The sequence below is a fragment of the Bison bison genome, unplaced genomic scaffold (genome assembly GCF_000754665.1).
Source record: "Bison bison bison isolate TAMUID 2011002044 unplaced genomic scaffold, Bison_UMD1.0 scf7180017864043, whole genome shotgun sequence".
Classification (NCBI taxonomy): domain Eukaryota; kingdom Metazoa; phylum Chordata; class Mammalia; order Artiodactyla; family Bovidae; genus Bison; species Bison bison.
Window position 1 is genome coordinate 4294540 of NW_011494615.1, and position 18546 is coordinate 4313085.

Here is an 18546-nt window from a genome sequence, read left to right on the forward strand (position 1 = left end):
GCATATGTGCTCAGTCGTGTCCAACTGTTTGTGATCCCATGGACTGCAGCCCACCAGGCTCTTCTGTACATGGGATTTTCCAGGCAAGAATACTTGTTCCTCCAAGGAATGTTCCCAACCCAGGGATCAAACCCAAATCTCCTGTGTCCCCTGCATTGGCAGGCAGATTCTTTACCACTGTGCCATCTGTGAATTTGGTCATTTTCATTTTGTCCTCTTTAAAATGCATTCAAGCAAACTTTCTGAGCCTTAAGCTCTGATACATTCAGTCTGGTATCTGATATCTATCAAGACATTCTTGCTAAATTATGCAGTTGCTGGCCAATTGCTTCAATTAACCTATCCTCCCCTTTATTTCCCCCAATCATAGCCTACAGCCAGGGTGAGAGGAATGATCTACAAACAAACTGATTAATGAAAGCTTGTTAGATGAGCAAATTTAATTTTCAGACAACAATAAATTAACAAATTCTGACAGCCTCATTCCTGCCTACAGTCAGTCTCTCTGCATCCTCAAAGGCCAAGGCTGAGAGTAGTGTGATCTCAACCTAGAAGGCAGGGATGAGGGCGTGACAACTTTATAATAAGGGGAAAACAAAATACTGTAGGTACTTACAAGAGCTATTCTCATTTGCTCCTGAAATTCTGTTTCTTGGGTCTGAAGCTTCTTCGTCAGTTCCTGCTCTTTGCTAGCCAACTCCTCTTCATGAAGCTTCTGTAATTTAGCAATTTGTTCTGAGGATTTCTAAAAAGCAGCCAAATAGTTAAAAGTGAAACATCCAGATAAAACATGTCACTCTACAACAAAATAATACTTTATTATAGTTCAATCATCAAGCTAACAGATTCCTAAGAGGAAAAATCAGAACATATTTCCCACATAAATCAAAATTCACCAAATTCTTGAGAGTTTAAAGAAAAACCAGTAAAGTGTTGCTCCTCATTTAGGACATGAAGGGCTACAGCTTCAACAGTCAGTCCCATGGGGCTGAAGCTCCAATTCCACATGTTACAAATATGTTCCCACCAAACAAGATGGGGAAGCGTAGCAAGGGGAATACGGATGCGTTGAGAGAGGGCACTCCATCATGGGCAAGGTGCCCTGGCTGCACCCATCTAATTATGCCTACCTTTCCAGGCATGTACTACTACTTACTAAAAAGTTTAAGTATTGGTCTTGTTCTTTTTTGAATAGGAAGACTCAAATCTTATAAACATGTCAAACCACCCTAAATAAATTCAAAAATTTAATAAAATCAAATAAAACTACCAAGCAAATGAGGGAAGGCCCACTGGACAAAATAAACATGGAATAATAGCCAATCTCTTCTTAACATAAGAGTAATGAGGAGGGGCTATCAAGCAGTAGAACAATATAAAACTAGAACATATTGTAAAACTAGTATTAGTGTAATACCAGCATATGATCAGACAAAGCAGTGGAAGAGCACAGAGAATCCAGAAGACCCATACACAGCACTACAATAATTTAGTATGTAATAAAGGTAGTATGGCATGTCAGAAGGGAAAACACAGGTTACGAAAGAAATGATTTGAAGACTACTAAGTAGTCATCTGGAAAAAATTTAGGTTGGATCCCTACCTCACTCCTCACACTAAATAAATTTTAGTTGGATCAAAAATTTAACCATAAAAAATGAAAGCATAAAAGTGTCACATGAGAAAAACACTTTTTTTTTTTACTCAATTGAGAATGTCTTAAAGCAGAAGAAAAATTTGCTAACATTTAAGGAAAAGAAAACTTTTCTGCATATCGCGCACCCCCCCCAAAAAAAACAACAAAAAATGATAAGGACAACAAACTGAAAATTATTTGGATAAAAATATCTATCTCCAAGGGCTAATTTTTACTACAAATAAAAAACTTATGTAAGAAATCAGTAAGAAAAAGTTCAACAGTCCAAGAGGAAAAGGAATCAGGATTTGATCAGGCAACTCAAAACAGAAAACTATAAATTCCATGTAAACATACAAAAAAATGTTTGTCATACTGGTAAGAGATATGTATATTAAAACTACAATGATGTCAGTTTTAACTTAGCTCATAAAGACTTTTAAAAAGTCAGGTAACAACATCTTTGTCAGGGTGGGAACATATTCTAATACTTGAATATAAATGGTCCTCCATTAAGCTTGTAGCAACTAGGCAATAATTAAAAATACACATAACTTTTGCCTGAGTAGTATTTCACTTCTAGGAATCTATTCTAAAGAAACAGATGTTAGTGAATATGATAAGGATATTCACAATTTCCAACAATAAAAACTGAAAGTCTAAATATCTATCCATCAGCATAAGACTGATAAAATTATGAGCTATTCAAAAAATGAAGTCCTGAGCTGTCTTTAAAACAAAAGGGGCATCGTTATTAACTCAATAACCAAGACAGATTATTAATTTGGAAAAGCAAAATACAGAACATTAAAAATAACATGCCATCTTTTATTTAAAAAAAAAATTAAAGAGAGGGTTAGAAAGCAAACAAGAGAAATTATATGCAGAGATTATCTCTGAGAAGTATACTCAAAAAGATACACATTCATTTCTTTATCAGAATGGTTTTTTCCTATATCCTGAACATCATGAAATGGACACGGTCTAAAATATAAATTACTCTTCTTTACTGCAGACAGTGTAGGAAGAGCATAAGATTTAAGTTTCAAAATTGCTATAACCCACTGCAATCTAGAATTATTCTTACTTTCGTGACATCAACAACCTCCTGCTTCACGCAACTTAATTCCTGTTGAAGTCTGACACGTTCCTCCTCACTTGCTTTTTCAATGGCTTTTATTTGCTCATCCATTTCTGCTTTCATTTTTCTCCGTGCTTCTTCTGTTTTTTGGGCTGTACTCAGGGCTTTCTCAAGTTCCTCAAAAGCTATAATGAAAACAGCAGAAAACAAGTATCTCAAGAAATACTATTATTGAGCTAAAGTGTTTAAATTCAATTGATGGGAACTAAGAGCAGCAGTAGCAGGACGTGTTAAAAAACTCATCACTGTTTAAAGCCAAGAGGTATTTGACTGGTAGTTTAACAAAGCCACAAGAAAGGTCCAGTCACTGAAAGCAATTTGTCATTGAGTTCTGGATTCAGATGTTAAGATGGCTTATACTGTATGAACTTAGGCTCAAAGTTGGAAAAAATATTAAATGACTAAAGATTTGCCCCACTCTCCCCACAAGTGTCATTATGGATAGCAAATTCATAGAAATGAATACTTGTACCTACTTCTGTAGCATATAATCGCAATTGCTTCTTTGTCTGCTATGCAAGTTCTTGTCTATTATCAATAACTAGGTAACACTACTGTATACTCACTGGGATATTTTTAAGAATGAAAAAATTATTCTTTAACTAATCATATTTAAAAAAAAAAAAAAAAAAACTCTTAACCATATAATAAAACCAGGGTTTTCTCCCTAAACATTTACTGACTGAATCACATATTTAACCAATGTATTTTGATATGAAACCTACTACTTATGTAAGTTTCAAATTAATGTAGCTAACTAGTAAGAAATCTTTTCCTGTTTCAAAAGTGTACAAAAAGGCACTACTAGCAGGGAGTTTTGGGGGTGAAATAAGTAAGAATACAGCTCTGCAAAAACAGTCACCTGGGCTACAACAGTAAGATCTTTAAGGACAGCTCACCCAGCATCAAACAGAATCTGACAGCATGGGTACAAGAGCTGAGTAACTAGACACCAAAAATACATGAGTATGTGTGTTTATGTATATTTGTGTATACGTGCATGTGTGTGTATGCATGTGTGTGCTGTATGTGTGTAAACACACACGTTCTCTCTCCTCCCCCCTTCTCTCTCTACTGACAGAACAATATCCTGTGAAAATCCTAGTGCTATTACATCCTCAACTATTTTCTTCAGTCCTCAAAGAATAGAAGACTCCCCTTTACCAAAGAGAAGAACTATAAATAAAACACCAATTTTCAAGATGGGTTTTAATCCTTTTAAGAAATAAATATTCAGGGTGACAATTCATTGACACGTGCAGTATTTTCACTTTCAGTGGTGTAAGAAATGTGGAACTTCAACTGGTGGTATCCCATAAAAAAGCCCCTTCATTAACTACAATTTCACTTAACAGATAGTGGTTTTCACAAACAAACTGCGTACTGAAGACAAACTTGTATTCTAAAGCATTTTCTTAATGGTGAAGTATAGTAGGTATAGAAAAAGGCAACAGAAAGGTGGAATTCTGCTAACAATTGGGAAACACAACTTACTTTGCTTACTACCTTAAAAAAAAAAACTTCTCTGGCAATCATGCATTTGATATTAAAAAAAAACCTATCCAACTTATTCATTTTATATGCCCAAAGTATAAAACCATAGCTCAAATAAGGTCTAAATTTTAAAGGCATATTAATTAAGTTTAATTATTTTTAAAGATTGCCTACTCCAACTTCAGTGATATTTGCCTGCAAACACCAAGATGATAATCCTTAGACATAAATATTCTGGTAAATAAAATATTTAAAGGAATATGATATATTTGTTTTAGATATTCTTTTACTATAAATTCTAGTGTACAGCATAAATAAACATCTCTTGCTCGTAATAAGAAATTAGTTTCCTTGTTTCTCAAAAACAGTCAAGTGAGGTGATCAATTACAGGAAAGAAATCTTGTAACAGGGTGCGTACTGCTTAAGTTTGAGCCGAAGGCTTACATCTGGGAAAGAAAAACATGGAAAAAGGAATGATGGTATTTTTTAATGTTTGGATGTCATCACCGTCTTTTCATTACAGCTAATATTCGGCATATAACATTGTATCTTAGCATTTCTAAGCACTTCACAGAAATACCTTAAATCAGGCTCTAGAGAACCTGAAGATAGTTATGATATTCTTCCAGCAAGACCCAGTTTTAAATGAAAAGCTTCTATCAATTAAGCAAAACAAAGCTGTACATAGTCAATACCAAGTGAAACTTCTGTTTTTTAAATTCCAGAATCCAATACAGTATAAAAACAGATACAGGGCTCTCACTTTCTTAATCAATAACAACAAAAATCAATGCCACAAAGTTCCTTTTGGATATAATTTTCCCAAAGTTAATCTTCCTAACCATACTCAGTAAATTTTAGTACATTCTATATGGCATTGTAATTTTAGTGTTTAATACTCCAAAACAGTTAAATCACTTGATTATCCATCATATAATGATTAATGTAGGACAGATCTGGTTCCAAAGTTCTCATCTAAATTTAATCCTTTCTTCCCATGCTCTGCCACCTAGTCAAAAAGCCATGTAATTTTATACCTAAAAGGACATCTTTGAGACTTTTAATTCAACATCTTCATTGAAATGTAAGAACTGAGTCCTCCAACTTTTCCTTTGGATGATAAATCAACTTAACTATACAAGGTTGGAGGAACAATCCTTACCTTGCATTATTTTCTAAAACTAAGAATGCTGGCATTGATCAGGCTCAGCTGAGCAGTAACATACCTTACTGAACCAGAATTTTTTTGAACCAGTTACTGATGGCTTCTAACTCTCAACAAAATTCACCACGTTATACCTCTGATAGACTTACAAAAACTCACTGCTTTCCATCTCCATCGTGCTTTATGAAAATGTTAAGTCCCCCCAAAACAAAATTTTAAAGAGGCAGCAAAACACGTTTCTATATCCATGTACAGAAAACTTATTTCAAACACATTCTACACTGCACCACAAATGAAGCCACTTCCTTACAGGAAGTCTGCCTCCAAAAACGAGTCCCATTTCAATGCTGAAGGAGGATATGCTGAGAGCCTACTTACTAACCAGAAACATCTCACCTTCTGATCCTGCGACCACCAGATACAGTAAGTGGAGTCCATGGCCTGTAATATTCTAAACGTGAATTCCCCCTCCCCTTTCCAAAAGGAATCTACACTAGGATTTTAACATTGAGTACTAAAGAGGTATGTTCTGAAGGCCTACGTAATTTACCTTCCAATTCCGAACAACATGAGTGAGTGGGGAGAAAGAAAGCGTGCATCAGCCCCAGCTGACGAGCCTTCTGCCAACATGCAGGAGTGCGCGGGGAAACCGTGGCCACAGCACACATCAACGGGAAGGCTAAGCACCAGCTGCCGCCAAATGTTGCAAGAACACATGGTGTTCTTCCAAAGCAAAATTCAATGTATCTCAGGCAATTTTCGTTTTCAAACAAAAACCTGTGAAAACATTTCTACGAAAAATGTAATATACCTGAGGAACAGTCCTCTATCAGTTACAAACACAGGTCAGACCTTTTACTGCCAGCTCCTTACCTTCCCCTTAGACAAGGTTCTCTTACATCCGTGGGAGGTATAAAAATGGACAAATGCTCACTATAAGAGTTACATGAGCTCAGTAATCCAACCATTCATTCATCATATATTTATTAGATGTTTGCCATTTGTCAAGCATATGCTAGGCACTGGGTGATATCAAGAAAGTATTCCACAAAGACAGTTGAAGTTGTAAGGTGTGTGTGTCAGGGGCGGGGGGTGCAAGTATAAAAGAACTAAGCCTCAGGCTAAGCTAGGACAATTGTGGCATTTGCTTTTGTCACTTCAGCATCCTTCCCCGCACCATCCTCAAAGTCCTAACCAGTCATATTAATAACAGCAAATGCCAGAATTCTGAGATTCTAGGCAGTGTTACTATTTTGTAGCACTGTCCTGGAAGACACTTTATGACAAATATAACAAGACCCACTCTACTCCCCCTGCGGAGAATAAGGAAAGAGGCAGAAAAGTGGAGAGGCTGGCAACCTCTACATTAACTAAGAAGATGAATAATAACACCAAGAATGAGTAAGTAAGCCAGTGCCTATTTCTTTATTCCAAAAAAGCTGCCAGAAATGCATGAGGTATTAAAAAAAAAAAAAAAAAAAGCTAGTACTACGAAATGAATAAAATGCAAATTAACAGAAAAAAACAACAAAAGTTCTTATCAGAATTCCCACCCAATCATCAAGCCTCTTTTGTGAATAAAAGCAAAAGTCTAGAGCAGCAGTTTTCAAAGTCTGATCTCAAAATCCTAGAGTCCTGAGACTCTCTGAGGAGCTATGAGATCCTTTTTTTTCCAAATACTTATCTGCATGAGGGCAGATGTTCTTGATCTATTTCAACCAAATTAACATATCACAACAGACTGAATGTAGAAACAGGCATGAAGATCCAGTTATCTTCTATTAAGTTAAACAATAGATAAGCAAAGATGTAAAATAAGGTTTTTCTTCACACTAAATTGTGTTTTGGGAAATACAGGTAGTTTTCATTAAAGCATTTATACTTACATGTAACAGGTTTTTAACTGTTATTTTTAAATGAACTATTTTTTAAATTTCTTAGCTTTAATTTCTAATATAATAAATACCAATCCATAAGAGTACAAGGAGATCCTTGTGTCTAAAAAGTTTGGAAACCACTGGTCTAGAGTTTACATAAATGAAAATAAAACGATACTACCACCCAGCAGTATAAACCAGCTAGTGCCAATACTTGTAAGCTGGGGCCTTCAGAAATCTAATAAATAATCACATTTTGCAACGGAAATCTACTTTCAAGCCACTTCCCAAAATACATAACAAAATTCACTCTAACAGATTAACTATGCTTTGACCTTTCAAGTTTTTACAGATCTATCCAGATTTTCACATACTCCTTACATTAATCGTGCGAATTTATCTATCAAATATTTTGAAAACTTCAGGATGACCTTGAAAAATCTTAGGCTAAAGCTAAGTAAACTTAATTAAATTGAAAATACGATTCTGTAATAAATGTGTTCCTCTAGTTGCTGATGCTTTCCAGTAACAGTGACAATTGCCAAGAACAGAAATTAGTGCAGGGTGACAATGACTTTCCAAAGATACGGACGCACAGCTACCACTGCAGAAACGCACCAAGCACCTACAAACACGACTGTTAAATAAACAACCCATATTAAAATCTAATCCCATTTAAAATAATAAAGTTCTCCATCAGGTATTCATTCAGTGCCAAAATGTGTACTTACTATTTGCCTAAAATGGCACTCTTAAATTCTACTTTAATTCCTAATTTTTTGCCTGAGAAACATGGAATTTTCTTTGTAAAGCTTATACTAAGTACCCATGATAAGGAAAAAAAACAGCCCTTACCCCAGTCCTGTTCATACAAGGCTTGGGAAAGGCACCATGATTCACTTATTGGCATGTGTGGATGCACAAAAATAAGATGTTTCGTGAGACTTAAGACTCCAAGAAAACTCTGTGACAAATTATCAGCAACTAACAAAACACTTAAATACACATGTGATTTTTGTTTGTTATATAAATATGCATAAATCTTACACATTGTTTAAAAAGAAACTATTTTAAAGGGTTCTTCAAATAAATATGTTCCACTGAATGCCTTTGGCATTATCAGGCCTATCCTATACAAATGAAGGAAAAAAAAAAAAACACAACTTATTTCCTGAACACACACAACATGACAATAAAAAAGCAGACAATGTTATGAGTTAATCTACATTTTAAAGTGCAGCCAATCATATAAAACACAGAACTTCAGCAAAAACAGGGTACATGAAAAGGAAACAGGGTTTATGAAAGTTAATTCACTCTGGAAACTTTCCTAATCCAAGCAGAATATTTTACTCATTTTGCAGAATTGTAGGCAAAAACAATGGGAGGAAGGTGTTAATACTACGATGCGGGTTTTCTTTTATAATGGCTATATTTAAATAATTTAAAAATAACTAACAAAAAAGAGTAGAAATTTATGGGTCAGACTTTATCCTGAGAAAAAATTCAAAGATGGAATAAGCTATATTATAAAGTTGTTATAGTATTATTCATAATAATGAAAATAGAAAATAATCTAAGTGCTGATCAACAGGGAGATGGTTAACGATGTACATGCATTCTGATAAAGCCATTAAAATATGTTAGTACATTAGCAACATGGAAAAGTTCTCCTAATATAATGCTAAATAAAGAAAAGGGAGCATACAAAATTATATGGACAATTATGATTACAACTATATAAAATTAGGATTATGGAAAGACTAAATGGAAGTGTACTGCAACAACAGTGATGTGCTTTCATTTTCTCTATTTCCCAATTTGTTTTTTGTAATATACTACATTAATGATTAGCCAGCTACTCTACCTCCTATTTCAGTTAAAAACATACGCACATACAAAATAGCCAAGACTTAGTGTGAACTTAACATTCTCTACAGGTGCTGAACTGAAGAGATAATATTCTAGACAATTAGTAGTAATACCCAGCACTTGAAAAAACACCATTACATATTTAAGCTGAGAATTCTCCAAATTTAAAATCTGGTTACTTGATGATATGACCATCTATTTTAAAATAACACCTAGAAAGGAATACTATCAACAGTGTTGTACAATGCTTGTAACAAAAATATTTCTTTTTTGGCTTTCTTTATCCACTGAAATAAGTAATTTTAACAACACAAAAGTGCTACAGTACTGTGCTTCAGAAAACACGCCCAGCAGTTCCACTGTAGGGCTGAACCGAGTAAGTACTACAGGCTGATACAACATCAAGCAGGCGTGTTACCATGCACCCACAGTCTAAGTATTTTATGATAGTATTATTCTTTTTAAAATCAGAGACACTCAGATTTCCTTTGTCCTCCAACGTATGAGAAGCATCACAGTTCGTCGAGAAAAACTGTGAGAAGCAGTGCAATAGACTGTTTTCTAAGAAAAGTAGTGAGGAATGTATTTGAGCTGATTTGACCTCCAGAATAAGTGTGCCCCCAAAATTAGTTATTTGTCTGCAAATACCCACATGTCAAGAACTGCTAAATATATAAATTAATTTTTTACAAAAAAAAATGCATTAGAAGAGTTCAGATTCTTTGATAATTATTTTATCTACACATTTACTTCTAAAAATCTTAACCATTTGTTTAGCCTTTGAATTTTAAATCTAAGAGAAAGACAAACATTTAACAGAGAAACTAAATTCTCCAAGTGCCAGATGATATTCATATGCTACTACAGAAACTCTACTTCCTTTATAAAGACATTTTCTTACTTTCAGTACTAAATTTGGACTTTTCTGTTAATTGGAATAATCACTTATAGGTGAACCAAGAACCATACTATATTTGAACAATTCTGTTCAGACTAAACTAAAACCATTAGATGAAATTCAGTTGATGCACAAAACCAAGTTTCATTATAGATTTTAAAGGACAACATCCTCATATGGAATCAGTATGCTACAATTTTCTATCATAAGCCCAATAATTATGACTACAAATATAATTTCAAAAATATCTATAAAAGCACTCGTTGTTATCCAAAGACTTTCCAAAGTAAATATTTCTATTAAATAACTATAAATGTTAATTCTCTCTTTAAGTGTTTATTAATTTTAAATACTTTGACAGTACTATAAACAGATAAGTTTTTAAACTTATAGGCTATGAAATATTTATAAAGTTTTATGAAAATCATATTTAAAGACAAAATACATAAAAGGTACAAACTACCATGTATAAGCACAAGGAATACAGCCAATATTTTGCGTATAAATGGAATACAACATTTAAAATTGTGAATCACTATGTTATATACCTGAAACGTATATATATCAACTAAACCTCAACTAAAAAATAAACAAATCAAGACAAAATATACCTGAGTTTCAGAGAAGTAAGAGGAGGAGGACTATATTACAAAACCATTGACTGCAACAGCAGCCTGGGAAATTGTTATCCTACATATGAATTAACTGTATGTTTCACCTGCCTTTTCATCATTCACCCCAATTTATTTGTTATTCATGGGTTTCTATCCCCTCATCAAGATATACCTCAATTTAAAAAGGAAATGAAACCCTTCACCAGCATTATTTTCTCTCAGCTGGCTACAACAGTCAACAAAAGCAATCCTAAAAATGAAAAGGCTTGACATGAGAAGCTGAGACTTTGCAGTAGGTTCTTCCGTTCACAGAAACCAGTGTTTAACAGCATCTCACAAGTCTCCAACTGCTTCCAGGAAGTTGTTAGAGATTATAACCTGAGAGATTTTTCTACTAATGTTCTCTAAAGGGAAATCTTCTTAGGTTTAGAACAACTTCAAGAAGATATTTTGGAGCACATCTAGTGTGAACCAACTACCCCTCCCATTCAGACCCATTCCTCTCCTTAAACCTTACAATCTGGTTTCTAAAATCATTTCTGAAATTGCATTCTAGGAATTGAATCCTCATGCAAATTAAAAGAAATTTTAAAAAATCTTCATCCCACCTTCTGCATTTTTGGAAATGCCTCCTATATTCCCCAGAAGCCTAAGTTTCCACAATTCCTATGATGTCCCAAGTTAATTTTTTTCTTCTCATTTACTTCTCTTCACCAAATGCAAGATCTCTATGTTAACAGCCCAGACACCGGATGCAAAATGCCCCAGATTCAAATCCTGACTACCCATTTAGTTTCTGTGGGTGAATCTAAGCAAGTTACTTAACTTCTACCTTCTTAAGTTTTCTTGTCTCATTCCTTATTTGTAAAATAAGAATAAAAGTAATACACATGTCATAGAAATTTTAAGGATTAAATACAAATACATACATGAGTGACTACAAGCAAGGCATTCATGACAGAGCCTCGCATAAAGTAACTGCCGGCCATCCGCAGCAGGCGCCACCGCTGCTGCTGCTGCCAGGAAAGCAGTCTTTCAGGGAAATCAGCCTCTTGTAAATTGAACCATAGCCTTCAACCTTAGGCTAATGACTCCAGAAAGATGCTCCAATTTCTTATTTCCAAATTTCTACAAGTCAATTCCATTTGGAAAGCTCATAATTGGCTTAAATTCAGAGAATCTAAGCAAACTCATCATTTCACTCCATTCCTCAGTGTCCCCATTTAGACTTCCTTTATTCTGGCGTCATGTAATTCATTCAGTCTTCAAACCTTAAATCGCTGATGTCTTCTTAGACTCCTACTTTTCTTCTGCCCCTTCAAGCTGGCTGGATACCAAATTCTGCAGAATCAACCCCTCCTCTTCTTCCCAGATCCACCATCCTAGACAAGGCGGCCAAAGCTCTCAGTTCCCAAAACCTGGGTTTCTACCTTTGCTCTTAAGTTCAACTTTGTACTTCATTTCTTTTCTACATACAAAACTGGTTTCCATCACATTTATACTTTCCTATTACTGGTTCCTAACATGGAAAACACACCAAAGTCTAAACTCAGCTACTCAGTATCTTTACAGACTTTAACAGTCAGTTCCTTCACATCCAACTTCATTTTCCACTTCAGCAAGAATGATTTCCAGCTGACACACACCACCTGTGGTCACTGTGCCTGCTTATGATCTAGAACCTGAAATGCGTGTTGCCCCCGCCTGTCTGTGTAGGCCCACTCTATTCACTGTCTGAGGCCCAACTCAAAACTCCCATCTTCACGAACCTGAAGGTCCCATTCACTTACTCTCACCTCTTTCAAGCACCTCTCCTTTTTTATCTTGCATTACTCAGTATCATACCCTGCTGAACACTGTGCTGGTCTCAACACTTCACAGCCTAGCATTTGTTGGGTCAGAACATGCTGCTGCTATGTACAATGCTGAATTATTCCATCATTCTCTTAAAAAAAGCAAACTGTATCTTATACTTTTTGTTTATCCCCAAGCATCCATAAGGTAGCAGTTATTTAGTATGTACCACACTGTGCCTACCTGGGCTGTTCCAAAATGTACACCTAAATTTTGATAGTCCAAGGCAGTGGTCACCAAACATTTTCCACAAAGAGCCAGATAATAAATACTGTAGGCTTTGCAGGGTTCTAGGCCAAGCATGAGCTGCATTACCAGCACAGGCCATAGTTTACCAAGCCCTGCCTCTTCTAAGGAACAGTCTACTGTATCTTTATAAAGAGGCTCTAGAGTTTTTATCCATATTTAACTAATTTTTCTAAATGTTGGTTAATCAAGCACTTCACCTGACTTCTGAGTTCCAATATAAAACAAGTAACCCCTGATTTCTTACCAGCTCTTTCAGACTTTTCTTTCTGTTCCCGTAACTCCTCTCCCTGGGTAGTCATCTGTTTGATACGACTGCGAAGTTGGGCAATTTCTTCTTCTTTCATTTCCAGGGTTTCATGCATCTGACGTTTTGTCTCTGCTATTACCATTCCCTAAATAGAAGTGCAGACTCTAAAGCATTTGCATAACAAAACTGCATTATTAAGAGCACACAACAAACTTACTTTCAAGGGCAGAAAACATAATGTTTCTTACTAAGTAGAGCATAAGAATTATTTCAGTATTTCACAAACTGAAGTCTGTGTCCTGAGTATACACTACACTAGGTACTACAGTAACTTCAGTTACCTGGCATATCAGGGTATTTTTAATATAAAAATTGTTTTAATAATAGTTGAAACTGTTAAAAACACATTTTAGTTAAAAGATTTATCATCTTTTCATAAATGCTTACTATAATTTTCCCTGTCTTATTAAACAGTTTACAATAAATCAACAAAATACAGCCTTTTGTACTTGGCTCACAACCAACCGTGATTACTGAACTGTGCTCTAATATGGGGGAAGACCCAAAGGCTGCCAAGAGTATAAGGTCACCGCTGCCATACTGGATGGACCAAGACTGTGGTACAGATCTACCTGGTTTTTCTCTTTCCTCTTGTGACAATCTCTGGTCCCAACACCACTCCTTATTACTGTCAGTGGGGCAATCCCATTCCTCCAATTTGCTAACTGTCTTCCCACTTTCTGGATAATCTACACAAGAAATGAAGGTTGCTGGGGGGAAATATAATCAAACAGTAGATGTTAAATCAGTCATTTGCAACTAACAACAAAAAAAAAAAGTGTAGTTCAACTTGTCTCTTGAAAACTAAGACTCTGTGACAGCTAGTTTATGATATTAACCTTACTTCTAGGGTTTGTCAACTCTTGCTTTAGGGTCTGACTCTTCCAGACAGCTAATATTAATGAACAGATTAAAAACCAGGTAAGAGGGGCATTATTACACAAATTTCAAAACAAAATTGTGAGCCTTCAGTTTCCTCAAAAACCAACTCACAGTGGAAAAAAAGAGATAGAGAGAGGAGTGGAACCTATAGATTTAAAAAAGCCTTAAGAGTCACAACATCAAACTGCAATAAAAGAACCTCATTTGGATTCTGCATCACAAAAAAGAGCAAAAGCGTATGAGACAAAAGGGAAAATCTGAAACTGCTGAGACAGTTGACTGTTATCAAGGAATTGCTATTAAATTTTTAGATGTGATTATAATAATGTCATTATATTTTTATAAAAATAAAAATAGTCCTTTATTTTAAAAGACATATTAAAATACTTATAGAAGAAATGATAAAGATTTCTTAGATTTGCTCTAAAACAATCCTAGGATGAGGATACTGGCAGCTGGGAATATACACATGAAACAAAATTAGCCATGAGATGTTAAGCGTTGAAGTTGGGTGATAGATTCACAGGAATTCCTTTTATTAATCTCCGTATTTTCTATAATAATTTTCTCAAAAATTTTTTTAAGCAAAGTCTTTATGAAGTTAATAGAATATAATCTAGTAAAGTGGACAGAATGAAAAGACTGACAATACATTTCAACAGCAGAACAGCTCCGATACTTTCTTAATCATATGGTCACTTAAAATCTGTAGCTCTAAGTACCAAACTAAAGAACATGGTGGATGGTATAGAACTAATTGGAAGCTACTTTGAAAAAAAAAAAAAAAGGACCCATGAACTTGGCGCTGAAAAACTTTAGTCAAAACTGTTTGTTTGTTTATGAATTTTTTTAGTTGTCTTTGCTGTCATAGCTGAAGCTACTGTCCCAACTCTAAACTGCCAATCTCACCTATACACTGTAAAGTTTATTTTCAGAAATTTTTATTTATGCTAATGTATATATTACCACTGCTGTACTTTTTGGGCAATCTGTTTCCATTATATTTGAAAGACAATACTTACATCATTCACATTTAGTAATGCCTTAACTGTAACTAATTTAACTTTTCTCTAAAAAGTAGTTATGTACTATAAACAAATTTCTTTTGCAACAGCATTCTAACCTAGAAATCAAAATGCTGACTGGATCAAGAAATCACAGATTCAGCTTCACATGATACAAAACTAATAGTTATATAAATCTAGAAATGAAAACAAAGAGGTTTTTTCATGGAAGCAGGCATAATAATTTTGGAAAGCAGAAGTCTGAATGCTTCCAATTGCTTCCAAAAATGAACTGGGGCGGGGGGCCTTCAACAAATTTTAGTATCGTAAGTTTTGTTGTTTTACCTTATCTTGTTCAAGCTGTTCAATTAAGTTCTTTGCATCACGCAACTGAGTGATAAGTTTAGTCTTCTCAGCCATATGAAGCTCCTAAAAAAATTTTAAAAATTCATTTCCATCTCTAATAAAGTTTCTTCTTATATGCGAACTCTAAACATTTTATCTAAATTTGAATACTCCTACAAGTCTAGTAGGAGAAAAGAACACAGGATGTGTCAAAAGGACGGTAAACGGTAGACTCCCGGGGCACTAGGGGGCCCTCTCCACGCTGTCTACGGAGGAAGGGGCAGGCCTTCCAGAGGAGGTGCTGGCCACGCTGGGGCCTGTGGATCTACCGTCACTGGGCTACGGTAAGCCACACTCATTCGCTCTTTACCTTCATCTTTTCTAGTTCTTGAAGTCTTTCATCCAGTTGCTCCTGCAGGGCTTCTTTCTCACTAGTTAACTGCGCACACTGTTCCTTATGTGACCGAATGGTCTCCTTGCAGCGCTGCAGCAGGTTCTCCTGACGCTTAACTCTCTGCTGAAGTGCTTCCACTGCTTTAGCAGAAGCTCCATCTCCCACTGTCAACAGTAAAGCAGCATAAACAGGGGCTGTCAGTAAAGAACCTGAGGACTCCCCTGGATTCTGTTAGTGCACAGGAATGTATGGTCATCCCAACGCTTTGCTATACTCTGAGCCACTCAGAGAAGAGAGGGATGCCCTTCCCAACTTCTACTTTGCAGCTGTTTGTGTGATCTGTAGCTGAAGGAGCTGAGCAGTACATTCACCTCTTCCGTGGTTGCACCCCAGCCCAAATGACACACAGCACTCTTGAGTTAACATTAGTTAACTGAATCCACCCTCCTTAAAAGACAGTTTCATGGCCATCTTTCACTCTTTGCCAGTGCCCCCTATATCTCAGTGCCTGTAACAAAATGATCTGTAAAGCATTCCTTCCAAAGCATTCTCATCTTGTCCAGAAAGGAGTCCTGGCATGTAAACTTTCTCCACCTCCTTACATTAACGAAACAGGCCAGAGAGTTTTTCAAGAGCCCTTACAGGCTGGCTGCTCAGATAGATGGCTGTTCAGCTCTTTGCTCTGGTGCTGGCTGGACCAAAAGTTTATCATCAATTTCTTTGCAAGGAAGCTAGTAAACAAAAACTGGGAATTTTACTGAATAGATAGCTCAAAGTCTCTAAGACTAGGATGGACTACAACTGGATTTTAAAACAGAATTTAACTATTCTTTCTTTTCAGTTAGAAAGCAAATAATAGGGCAAATACTGGGATCTTTTAAAGTAGAAATATGTAAGCAGTATTACTCAAAAACAGAAGACGACAAATAATGACAAAGAGCATATTCCTTAATCTTGAGCAGACCTGACCTTTTATATGAAGTCTAGCTACCACTCTCAATAAAACAGTATAATGTAATGAATTTCAATGACAATGCAAATGTATGCTACTCATGGACTTTCAAGTAGTAAAACACTTACTTACTTTCTCCCGAATAACAATAAATAAAAAGCCCCAAAACCATCAAAACTCTTGCATCTGTTAAAAACAAGACAACAGGTCCAAGATGGAGGGATACGTAAAGCCCCAAGCCACCAAACTGAGACTTAATTACAGTTTTGACCTCTCCCAGAAATGGAATCTTAAGCCAGTTCAGCAGGAATCACCTGGTCAACACTAGAGAGGTCACATGCCTGACACACCCCTGCATCCTCCAAAGGAAAGGGACCTTGTCACAACCAATCCACTCTTTGCTACTCTAACTTCCTTGTTCCACTCTCTTCTGTCTATAAAAGTCTTTCATTCCTTCATTTTGTACAGCTCCCAGGAGCTCTTTTGAATCTGCTAGAGGAGATGCTGCCCAATTCATGAATCACTGAATTATGCCAATAAGATCTTCTAAATGGACTCAGTTAAATATTTTTTAACGCATCTTTCTAGAAATATGAGGGTCAGGGACATTTTACTTCTACCTCAGTCCATGTCTATTAGTTCCCACCCTAGAATCTCTCAACATCCTCCTCTAGTTTTTAACTCAACCTCCTGACAAGCTGAAGCTTACCTACTGGCTCTACATCACTGTCTGTGTTCTCTTTAGTGATGCCTTCAGCCTCTGGTTCCATTTGAGGCAGTGGTTTTGGTAGATCAGCATTCACTGGGCCATTTCGTAACCGTTGCTTCAGCAAAGAAACCTAAAAACAAAAAGGTTTTCATTAGGGGGAAAAAAAAATTATGGCAGTAGTACTTTCTTTAAAACAGAGAAGGGAAGAGTAAAAGGTATCATTTTTGCTATAATGGAGGGAAAACAATAAAAGTACAAATTTACTCCCAGTGCAACCAATTTTGGTATTTGCTATTTTCAGTGATATCTAAGCCAGAAAACACAATAAATCAAAAATTATCCTTAAAACTCAGTTGAAAAGCAGAGAGTTTTAAAAATAGGCCTTAAAAAAAAAAATCTGGAGCCTATCAGATATTCCATCAAAATCCCTTTCTTTTCCTTTATCCAAAAATTCCACACTTTTTTTTTTTACCTGAGTCTGGAGAACACTGATATACTGATCTTTTTCCTCTAAAGATGCATCAAACTCCTCCTGAAGATGTTTTTTTGCTTGTTGGTCCATTTGAAGCTCCTAAAACATAAAGGATTCACAGGCAGTTTTCAGTATAAAACAAAAAATATGAACCTGAAGTTTTCAAAACTTAAAAACTGATCAACCCAGACTGTATTACTCTTAAGGTATAAGCAACAATAATTAGAGAATAATTAGCATTTAAAACAGTAGTATGTACCTCAACAAATAATTCTGTTCTTTAAACAAGATCCAAGAAGAGAAAACATACTTTTAGACCTTAATCATTGCTGAATTAACAATTCTGTAGAAAGGATTTAAAAAATGTTACTTAAGATAAAGGTAAAACTTTATCCTACTTTAGGACATCTTACTGCCTGTGCTATCTTAAACCCACTTGATCTAAATCTGAATGGTTATACAGTAAGTAACTAGATAATCAACAGAGCCTTCCTTTTTCCAATACATGAATTGCCAAAATCAGAAGCTTCCTCAAATGAAAAGGTTGACCTACTGGATCACCAAACAGTGATATTTCAAGTTCTTGACATTACTTAAAACGCTGCTTTTCTCAGGTCATTAATAAGCTGCTGCTGCTGCTAAGTCGCTTCAGTCATGTCCGACTCTGTGTGACCCCATAG

General features: G+C 35.6%; 1 protein-coding gene across 6 annotated transcripts in view; it reads right to left on the bottom strand.

Moving 5' to 3' along the window:
* GOLGA4 (golgin A4) overlaps positions 1-18546 on the bottom strand; it is a 110631-nt gene that overhangs the window by 41747 nt on the left and 50338 nt on the right. For 5 of the 6 annotated variants that reach the window (XM_010835520.1, XM_010835519.1, XM_010835517.1 and 2 more), the window contains 7 exons: positions 17867-17965; positions 17395-17524; positions 15710-15897; positions 15340-15423; positions 13046-13193; positions 2724-2902; positions 617-745 (listed from right to left, as the gene is read on the bottom strand). In XM_010835520.1, coding sequence (XP_010833822.1) covers positions 617-745; positions 2724-2902; positions 13046-13193; positions 15340-15423; positions 15710-15897; positions 17395-17524; positions 17867-17965 — 957 coding nt within the window. The remainder of the gene's footprint in view (positions 1-616; positions 746-2723; positions 2903-13045; positions 13194-15339; positions 15424-15709; positions 15898-17394; positions 17525-17866; positions 17966-18546) is intronic. The other variant, XM_010835518.1, reaches the window with a different exon arrangement.